Source organism: Musca autumnalis, unplaced genomic scaffold (genome assembly GCF_047663935.1).
Source record: "Musca autumnalis isolate F117 unplaced genomic scaffold, ASM4766393v1 scaffold_1, whole genome shotgun sequence".
Lineage (NCBI taxonomy): Eukaryota > Metazoa > Arthropoda > Insecta > Diptera > Muscidae > Musca > Musca autumnalis.
Window position 1 is genome coordinate 104,749,498 of NW_027411644.1, and position 11,429 is coordinate 104,760,926.

Genomic DNA, 11,429 nt, shown 5'->3' on the forward strand with positions numbered 1-11,429 from the left:
ACTAACTCAAGTGATATATTAATAGAACAGTTTTCTAGAATGACATTTTCCTAGTTTATAGAGATAAGATAGCTTACTTAAAATTAAAAGTAGCGGTCTTACAAATATTCATGCATCTATCAGCTGTATGTACTATAAAATTTCAATTGACACATTATTGAGAGATAACATGGTAAACTGTCATATAAACGAATATCATAAATCGTATAATATTAAATTAGATAAATAAATTCTGTTGAATAGAAATACAATACGAATGATGAATGACAGCACAGTGGGGGACATGTTCGGTCATCACAGTCTAATAGTGCATTTACATTGTATTGGATAAGGTAAATGCAATGGGTTTTAACAAGTGTTGCCGAATTTGACGATTTATCGTCATTTTGAAGATTTTTTTTTGGCACAAAATTGAAAAATTACGAATTGTCGAATTTATGATTTTGTTGAATTGTTAGTGGTTGAAAATCTGCATTGAAAAGTTTCTTAACATCCTACTAAAGCCCTCTTTTAGCCATCAGTCAGTTTTCAATGACAGTTTTTATCGATTTCCTACAACCAAAATGTACGTGGATGACTGACAAACATGAACGGTCATACAGTTAAGCAAACGATATTTGAACTGTCATTCAAAGCTAGCAACTTGTACTTAGCACTGCATTGCTGCATTACTGAAAGCTCCTTTTATGGCGGCATTTAAAACAGATTTTGTAGATTTATTTATTTCTGCACTAGCAAACCCCGGTCCGCGTTGCTGGCCCGTCGCACGGTGGTGGAAAGCACTAATCTAGCGGCGCGAAATTAATAACTTGCAAACGAATTGAGATACGTCACTGAAATTTTGCAAAAACTCAGCTTGTACCTGTGGGTAATAATGGGCCAAATATGAAGAATATCGGCTAATGTTTTGGGATAGCCCCCATATCACGGTACCTTCCGATTTTCGGTATTTTGAGGATTTAATCCACAATTTCGTAGCAAATTAGCTGTAATTTGGTACATAGGGTTCCTAGTGCTCACAAAATATTTCCACCAAAAATTATGGAAATAGGTGCACGTTTTGATATAGCCCCCATGTAACCGTATCTCACTGCGTATAACATCTTCTTACAAAACATTTTCAATACGGATTTATGTTTCGATGTATCCCCCTTTTATGGTACCCCCGATTCATTGAATTTTTACTTGTTATTCCGTATTGTAGACTTTAAAAAGGCCTTCGACTCTATCCGGCGTTGCGCAATATGGTCGGCACTGAAAGAAAGAGGAACACCTCATGTTTACGAGAAGTTCACTCTTGTGGTGTTAAAATACTTCTTTAATCTTTTGCAATAGTTTTGCCAAAAGATGCGCTGCACAAAGCTCCAGTTTCGGCAGAGTCTTTCTGTTTTTTATTGGATTCACCTTACTCTTTGCCGCCACCATTGTAATTTTCGACCCGACCTTAAGGTAAACCACTGCTGCGTATGCTTTTTCGGATGCATCTGCAAATCCATGTAGCTGAACCATACTCGCTGGTGATATCTCCAACCTTAAGCACCTTCAGACTGTTCATAAATCGCTTCCACTCTCCATTCAATTGCTCGTCCAAAGGCTGATCCCATTCCATTTGTTGTGTCCATAGGCGCTGAATGAATATTTTTGCTGTTACCGTCACGGGGGTTAACCAACCCAAAGGGTCAAAATTTTTTGCCAGGTTTGACAAAGCCAATCGTTTGGTTACCTTATCTTCGTTGTTAATCTCCATGTTGAACGTAAAGCAATCTGTTGTTGGATTCCATTGTAGCCCCAGCGTTTTCAAACATTCATCTTCTTGAATGTACAGAACCTCATTTTCCTCAGACGAACTAACTGCATTTAATACATCTGGTGAGTTTGCAATCCATTTTCTTAAATGGAACCCGTAAGCCTCTAGTTGTTGTGATATTTTCTCCTGGATATTTCTGCATTCCTTTTTTGAATTTGCTCCTGTTAGAAGGTCGTCCATATAGAAATCTTCCCTGATTCTATCCGCAATTCCTTGATCTTGGCATCTGTTTCCAATTTCTATTAATGTCCTTACTGCCAGAAATGGTGCTGAAGCGGTTCCATATGTTACCGTGGTGAGTTTATATTGTTGCACCGGCTCTGATCTGCTATTTCTCCAAAGTATATATTGATAGTCCTGATCTTCTTCTGCTATGTTTATCTGTCTAAACATTTTTTCAACATCGGCTGAAATGACGAATCTCCATGATCTCCATTTAGTAATAATGTCGAATATGTCTCTCGTAAGAAGGATATCATTCAAGGACTTTCCGTTTGATGTTTTTGATGATGCGTCAAACACCACTCTAACCTTTGTAGTAAGACTAGTTTGTCGTATTACTGCTTGATGGGGCATATAATACTTCGCTTGTTTTGTCGGATCTGCCTTTACCATATGTCCCATTGATACAAGTTCATTAATAGTTCTTACATATTCTTCTCTCAACTCAGCACATTCTTCCAGTCTTAAAAATCTCGCCATTGCTTTTTTATGCGATTCTCCCAACTCCTTATTTTCAGTAAAGGGTAATCTGACGACAAATCTTCCTGAACTGTGTACCCGAGTTGTTTCCTCATAAAGTTTCAAGCAATAGTCATCTTCAACCAGTGCTTTTTCATCCTCTACCTCCTCAATTTCCCAAAACCGTTCAATCGTTGTTGTAGCGGCAGACCTCACGTTGCTATTCCAAGGCTTCATTTGTATCGTTCCAGACAGAATCCAACCCAACTTCGTGTTCTGTCCCACAATCGTTCCCTCGTGACGAACTCCTTCTTCCAATATTTGCGGGAATAGGTCAGCACCAATCACTAGGTAGATCCTTTCTGACCTATTGAAATTGGGATCTGCCAGGCTGATGTTTTTCCACTTTTCCACATTGTATTGGAAGTTAGCATCCGGATGAGCTGACGCTAACTTCGGCAAAACAAGTGCTTCTACTCTGATTTTAGTATTGCTGAAAAATCTTGGTCTTATTTCCAGCAATATTTTTGATTTTGCTACTCCCACCATGGTCTCTCCGAGACCTCGTAGCCTCACGTCCGCCTTCCTCTGTGGTAGTTGTAGTAGCTGTGCTGCGTCTTCAGATACCGATGTTATTTGCGATCCTTGGTCCAGTAACGCCCTTAATGTGATATATTCTCCATGCAGGGATTTAACGCGGACTTGGGCAGTAGCCAGAATCACATTTGCTGTTGTATGCGTTGTCATTGCCTTCGTGTTATTTGTTTTCTCCAAATGGATTAGTGTGTTATGACTCAATCCACACTTCTGACATTTGCTATCGTTATAGCACCGCTTATCTTTTCCGTGTTTTAGACATCTGAGCCACAACTGGGCTGTCTTTACCCAACTATACCGTTCGTTCGATGATTGTGCCGCAAATTTTTTACAAGCCATGATACCATGCCCAATAAACTTGCAGAAACGGCATTGCTTCTTTTCGCCAAATCCAGTTCTATCCTGCTTTCTGCCTGCTGAAGCTTCCAACGCTTGGTATTGTTGTTCTAGAAAGTCCAACACATCTGCGAGTCTTTGAATTTCTTTCGATTTTTTGACATTTTGTTCATATTGAATGAGCCCATCTTTGTCTAATTTCCGTATGATAATTCTGGCTAAAATTGGATCTGCATGGTCTAACGGTATCTCCATAGCCTTCAATGCATGAACGCTCTCATTCACGCTGAGAATGATGGAAATAAATAAATAAATCAATAAACTTTGAACATATTAAATATATATGTAACTATAGAATAAAATGGAATTCTCTCGTAGAAGCCGCATGCGGAATAAATAAAGGAAAAAAATTTCCATATTTAATAACATATTTAGCTATAATATGTTGTCTCCGGGGGTAGAACTCCTCCTTGCAAACATTTCTCAAGATAGGTCCATATTTTGATTTAGCTCCCATACAAATGCACAGCTAAATTTGTATGAATTTCGTGCAAAAGATTTGCAACCCTTATGTAGTTATTCCGCATCCAGAGAGTCCAATTTCATTCCCAAAAAAATAATCGAACCTAAGTTCGGCCAAGTTTACAAGATGCACTCTATGGAACAAGTTGTAAATATTCACTCAGTTATTCACAACCAAATACAAGAGTTTTTGTTGCATCAGATTTTAAAAAATTGTTGCAAAAAAATTAACTTCATATTTGTTTAAATGTTAAATAAATTCGTAATAAAACTGGACAAGATTTATTTTTAATTATTTTAATCAAGATTTATTAATAATTAATGTACAACCCATAAAAACACTAAAAAATTTAATTTTTTGAAAATTTATTGCTATATACATAGCTAAGTACCTCCAGACCCCAAACTAATTTTTATAATTTAAATCACACCCTCTGCTATTAATTAAAAATAAATCTTGTCCAGTTTTATTACGAATTTATTTAACATTTAAACAAATATGAAGTTAATTTTTTTGCAATAATTTTTTAAAATCTGATGCAACAAAAACTCTTGTATTTGATTGTGAATAACTGAGTGAATATTTACCACAACAAAAATGGAAAAAACAAAATCTTTGTCTGCAAAGTGTCTGTAATCGATACAATGGAAAATATTTCGAAATTTTTTAGTTCGATTTTTTTACTTTCGCCCCGCTAGATCAGTAATGGTTTTTAATGACAACTTTTTATGGACTTTATGCTTGCCAATTCAAAGATAGGTATTTTCTACCTCACTTCTTCGGTCCATTGTCAAACCGAGGAGGATATTAAATTTATCAACAGATTTTGTCTGTAACCTTCTTTTCTCTTACGGACTTTGTCGGATTTTTCGCCCATGTCCCCTGTCTTTACCCTAAATTATCTAATTATAAAAGTTTTTCAAGGCTGATGGACCGTTGAACCTCACCACTTAAGGAAATTTGTAAATGTGAATATGTCGTTTTTCTTGATCGGGGGCGAAACCACAGTTGTCTCGAAAATTAATTTGCAACCCGATGCACTCATAAGTTTAGCACATATAGCGATTATAAAACAATAGGCTCCCGAAATTCGTCTACAAATATATAGCATTTTTAACCACGGGATATTCCTGAATATTTTCTGAAAATTGTATGAAATTAGGTTCAGTAGTTTTGGAAACATAATGTATTGAAAAGAGTGGGCGTTGTCATCAGTTTTCAAGATATAACATATTTAAAAAAGTGGGCGTGGTCCGGTATTTTGGCTCCAGATATGTACCTAGGGTACACACAACCCCATTGCCTACCAAAATTTATGCTGAAACCGATATAATCATAAGTTTGGCTTATACACATAGCGTTTAAAAGAAAGACGTGGGCAAGGTAAACCCACCTCCTCCCACCCGAAATTCATAAAATATACATAATAACGGCAAACATTGAGCTTTTGCTGCAAATTTGATGGAAATCGGTTCAGTAGTTTTGGAGATATAACATTTTTAAAAAAGTAGGTGTGGTCGGATCTTTAGGTCCCGATATGATAAAGATATGGCGTTTTTTTTTAACTATGGCATATGGGAAATACTCCACGCCCTTAAGTAAGGTCGGAGGCACAACCACAATTGTCTCGTAAATTAATTTCCAAACCGATAAATTCGTAATTATTGTAAAAATAGCTATTTTAGAGAAATAGGGTATAGGGTAAGTACCCCGTCCCTTCCGAAATTCTACAAAATATGTAGCCTATTTCCACAGGAGTATATTCCTGTAGTTTTTGTAGAAAAAATTAAAATTGAAAATTGAAAAATTTGGGTGTAAAAGTTGGCGTGTTCAAATTTTATTTACATAAAAACATTTAAAAACAAGTAAAAAAGTATCAGTCGGCTTTGCCGACAGAGATATACCCTCAGCCTGTCCAAATTGAAACACTTTTTTCACAAAAAACTTATGTATTTAGGGGGTTTCAAAATGTTGGTCGTATGAACCGACAAAAATGTTGATTAGGATTAAAGTTCAAAAATTTTGCGGAAAAGGTACTTAAAGGGGGTTTTACACCCTTCGGGCTGTTTTCTCAAGAAGTATGGACTTGCCCCTGAAACAACTTTTACCATCGTAATTGAGGCAGCGAATGTAAGTTGCTTCAACAAAAATCAAAGTGATTGAATAGGAGGTCTTAAAGTGAACTTATCCAAGATTTTGTGTGGGATGTACGGGATGGAGTGGACAAATATAGTCCATATTCGAACCTGATCTATATCTGGTAGATATTATGAGAATGTGTAAAGTATGGACCAAATCGGTCACTCCCATCAAGAGTTGTCGTGCGCACAAATTTTCCGAATATTTTTGAACTTTTGTGGGGCAGGTACCTGAAGGAGTGGACCGAACTTAAACTAAGTTTGGAAACAATATTACGAAGGCCAAATTTTGGCCATTTCCGTTCGAGAATCATCTTGCGCTCCAACCACTACACACGGTGTCATAGGGTTTTTTGTAACTTTCAGGCTATTTTCTCAGGAAGTATGGACTTGCCCCCTGAGGAAACTTATACCTTCGTATAGGGGACAGTGAATACAAGATGTTACAACAAAAACCAAGGCGATTCGAGAGCAGGTCCTAAACTGAACTTTTCCGAAATTTTGTGTGGGAGGTACTCGAAGGAGTTTACCGATTGAGTCCATAATGGAACCTCATCTTAGACTGGTAGAAATTTCATAATGTGCAAAGTATGGACCAAATCGGTTACTCCCTTCAAGAATTATCGTACGCACAAATTTTCCGAACATTTTCGAACTTTTGTGGGGGAGGTACCGGAAGGAGTGGACCGATATAATCCATCTTTAAACTTGAACTACGTTTGGACAAAATATTACGAAAGCCAAATTTTGGACCGAATCGGCAGATCCGTTCGAGAGTTACTTGCGCTGCAACCACTACACACGGTGTCATAGGGTTTTTTGTAACTTTCAGGCTATTTTCTCAGGAAGTATGGACTTGCCCCTAATGAAACTTACAGCGTCGTATAGAGGACAGCGAATACAACTTGCGTAAACAAAAATCAAAGTGATTCGAGACCAGGTCCTAAACTGAACTTTTCCGAAATTTTGTGTGGGTGGTACCCGAAGGAGTGGACCGATTGAGTCCATATTGGAACCTCATCTAAATTTGGTAGAAATTACACGATGTGCAAAGTATGAACCAAATCGGTTATTCCCTACAAGACTTATCGTGCGCACAAGTTTTGCGACAATTTTTGAACATTTGTGGGGGAGGTACCTGAAGGAGTGGACCTATATGGCCCATCTTCGAACTTAAATCGAATCTGGACAAAATATTTCGATACCCAAAATTTGAATCGAATCGATTGATCCGTTCGAGAGTTAACGTGCGCACCAGCCTGCCAGACAGACAGACGGACGGACATTGCTAGATCTACTCAAAATTGTCTGAAACGGATATCGTACAAACATACTTGGGGTCTAAAACCATTATTTCGATGAGGCTCATTTTTGGTCGTATCAAAGTGTAAATACCCTCTTTAGCCTAAAGGCTGAGGGTATAAAAATATTATACAAATCGGTACCGCCGTTCTCAACTGATGCAATTACCAACGAACGACATTGTATTTTTATTTATATAGATATGCATGTCAAATAAATCCTCTAACGTAAACCTGCTATAACTTTTATATAAAGTGGCACGAAAAAGTATTACGTTATAAAGAAACTTTGTTACAAAGAGGCTATTTTGAGTTAAAACTCAAATTTTTGTTCTAATTAAAAATTTTAAAATTTTATGGATCCAAAAACATAGTAAATTCTAAGAGTAATGGTACGTTTACGAAATCGAGTGGATTTCAACTGCCAATTCCTATGCGCATACGTCAAATGAAATCTAATCTGAAATCCATTGGATTTCATTTGACGTTTAAACATTGTAAATTCTAAGAGTAATGGTACATTTACGAAATCGGGTGGATTTCAACTGTCAATTCCTATGCGTATACGTCAAATGAAATCTAATCTGAAATCCATTGGATTTCTTTTGACGTTTAAACAATGGAATTAACAGTTGAAAACGAGAGGATTTCGTAAATGTAAACCAAGCATAACAATAAGAAAATATATCCCAATTTAACCTGCTCATGATGTACATAGAAACGTGATTACTATTTACTTCTGTGTCATTTTTACCCACTTTTGTGTGTAAATTATTGCACCTTATAAAATATAATAAATTGATGTCTGGAAAGATAAGATCAGATAAATGTTGTTATTCTTTTTTATTTTGTTTCTTGACATTTACTCCAGTTTTGATGATGTGATCTTGTTAATTCCACATACATACATTCATATTTTACTCTCTCGCTCTCGCAACGAAAATAACAATGGAAATAAACAGTGTTAAAGTGTTATCACCTCGGACACGGTACAATCAGAAAGTGTGATAATAACAGCACAACTGCCTGAAACGTCGTAAAATAAAACCTTAGAAGTGACAAACATAGAACCTCAAACAAAACAAAAAAGAGTTAGTCTAACAGACGACAACAGTCCAGTTGAATTAACAACCATCGCAGTAATGTGTCGAATTTTATAATAGTTTTGAATTGTCTTGATAAGAATAGATTAGAAGAGTGTTAAAATTTTGTTTATTCGTAACAAAGTGAACTATATTAAAGCAAATAAAATAATTTGGAAAATTTCATAATGCACGAATCAGGTAATTAAATGCAAAAACTAAAATTTAATTAAATTATACTTGCTGAAATGAACGCCTCGGATCCACATGTCTCAACATTGATAAAAACCCTTGTTGGTTACATTTATTGTTTCATTCAGGGACGTTCGTGATAAATACATAGTTTATTTACCAGCATGGGCGCCCCGATACAAAACATTTGTCCAATAGCCGAACTTAAAAGTCTATCCAATTTTTATCTTTTATCATCTTTTCATTTAAATATTTTAAAAGTAGTTTATTATAGAAAAATGCTGAGGTAATAAAATAAATTGAAAGGTTTATATATAGCTAGATATTCTTATCAGAATGGGGTAATCTGTGCTCGTGGTCAAAGATTTCTTCAATAGAATACTTTTTGAAAAAATGGGAATGAAGTTAGAGTGTGATATCTCGATATGTTATTTAAAAAAGAAACAAGTAAGAACGGCGTTAAGTTCGGCCCGACCGAACTTGTTATACCCTCCACCGCGAGTTGTATTGAAGCAAAACTGAACAATTAGTTTCCTTTCGGTATAACGATGTGGCTAACTTTCAAAATACAGAAATTCGGGAGGGGCTATATGAAGGCGTGGACCAACGAAGAATAAATACCAAATTTCAGCTATTTCGGTGGAATATTGAAGCCACAACCTTCAAAATACCGAAAACTGGGATGTACCGTTCTATGGGGGAAAGTTGAATACCCTGAATGAAAACACCCGAAAATCGGGTGGTACACTTCTATGGGGGTAATATGTAGGCGTGGACCTATACCTACAACTTGCAGGTGGAAAATGTTGCACCCCCAACGAAGACCACACACGCCACAACCTTCAAAATACCAAAAACTGGGACGTTCTATGGAATATTGAGGCCACAATCTTCAAAATACCTAAAATCGGGAGGTACCGTTCTATAGGGGCTATATGAAGTGGTGGACCTATACCGACAAATTTCATATGGAAAGTTGTATACCCCCAACGAAGACTATATTCCAAATTTCAGCCATTTAGGTAGGATATTGAGGCTAAAACTTTGAAAATTTCGAAAATCGGGAGTTACCGTTCTATGGGTTTATATGAAGACATGGACCTATACCGAAAAATTTCAGGTGGAAACTTTTTTAACCCCAACGAAGACTAAATTCCAAACTCCAGGCATTTCGGTGGGATATAGAGGCTATAATCTTCAAAAGACCGAAAATGGAGAAGTGCCGTTCTATAGGGCTATAAGAAGACATGGACCTATACCGAAAAATTTCAGGTGGAAAGTTGTATACCCCCAACGATGTCTAAGTACCAAATTTCAGCCATTTCGGTGGGATAATGTAGCTAAGACCTTCAAAATACCGAACATCGGGAGGTACCGTTCTATGGGGGCTAAATTAAAACGTGGACCGATATATTCATTTTCAATACCAAACATCCTCGGAGTAATAGAAACTTCTATACCAAATTATAAAGGTCGATCTTAAAAATTTCGACCAACACGGTCCTTATTGGAACTGGATCTTATTCTGGACGTCATTCTGGTCATAATGTAGGGTCCATAATGGACTTGGACGCGCAAAAAATTATATATAAGTACGGTGACCAATATTTTTCAATGAAAATAGAGTACATGTACAAATGTTTAAAAAGTTACAGCCCAAAAAAGAGGACAGAAAACCTTTGGAGATCTTCTAAAGAACACAGAGGATTTTTGGAGGTCTTCTAAAGCCAACAGAAGACCTTTGGTGGTCTTCTAAAGTCAACAGAAGACCTTTAGAGGTCTTTGTGGGTCTTCTAATGCCAGAAGACCTCTGGTGGTCTTCTATAGACAACATAAGAAATTTGGAGGACTTCTAAAGGCATCCGAAAACCTCTATAGGTCTTCTAAAGACAACAGAAAAATCTCTAGTGGTCTTAAATGGACAACAGAATACCGTTCAAGATCTTCTATAGACATCAGAAGACTGTTGGATGTCTTCCAACGGCACAAGAACACTTGTTTCAGACTAGGGTTTATTCATTTCATTGGATTACCTAGGTATTAACATGTTCACATGTATATGTAAAACAAACTAAAAATAGAAGACATAGAGTACGCCCATGAAAATAGAGGACAAATAGAGTAATTAAAAAAATAGAGCACGGATACCTAAAATAGTGTACTGTACTCTATAATAGAGTACAGTTAGTCACCGTATATATAAGCGACAATTTGGAAGTTTTGTGAGGGAGGAACTGGAAGGTGTTGTCAGATGTTTACCTTTTGCAACTTGATTTAAATTTGGTGTGATATATTACGTACGTATATTACGATGTATGTTTGTATATTAAATAGTTGTGATTTTCTTATTTCAGTTAAATCACGTTCATCAACACCCCAGCAAGAGTATTTAAAACCTGGACAAGCTGAAGTTTTGCATCTATTACAAAAATGGAAATTAATGGAATTACAAACGGCTTTTAGAGGTAAAACTTAAGAAAGGATTGGGATACCCCAAATTTGTTATGTTTCATTTAAACCATATTTTCAGAACATGATATAACATTGCGCTCCCTAATGTATTTAACGGAAACGGATATCAATGAACTCATACCTAAAATTGGTTTACGGACAATATTTCGCGCTCTGCTACTAGAGTGGAGAGAAAGCCAATGTAGTGCCCAGACTTTCTACAACAGACTTCACAAACAACTTGATGATAATGAATCATTTTTGGAACAAATTGAATTGAAAACTGAGGGTAATTCTTTAGATTTGGAGCAGGATGCCTTA

At 36.4% G+C, this 11,429-nt stretch overlaps 1 protein-coding gene across 1 annotated transcript; it reads right to left on the reverse strand.

The window, feature by feature from the left end:
- Positions 1-1,444: 1,444 nt before the first annotated feature.
- Positions 1,445-3,424, reverse strand: LOC141397933 (uncharacterized). Its single transcript, XM_073974940.1, has one exon. It carries the CDS (start codon positions 3,422-3,424, stop codon positions 1,445-1,447), a length of 1,980 nt encoding a protein of 659 aa, XP_073831041.1.
- Between the last annotated feature and the right edge of the window lie 8,005 nt (positions 3,425-11,429).

Bases quoted from the DNA above. Each gene is read 5' to 3' on its own strand.
- LOC141397933 (XM_073974940.1), bottom strand. From the start codon at position 3,424: ATGGCTTGTAAAAAATTTGCGGCACAATCATCGAACGAACGGTATAGT.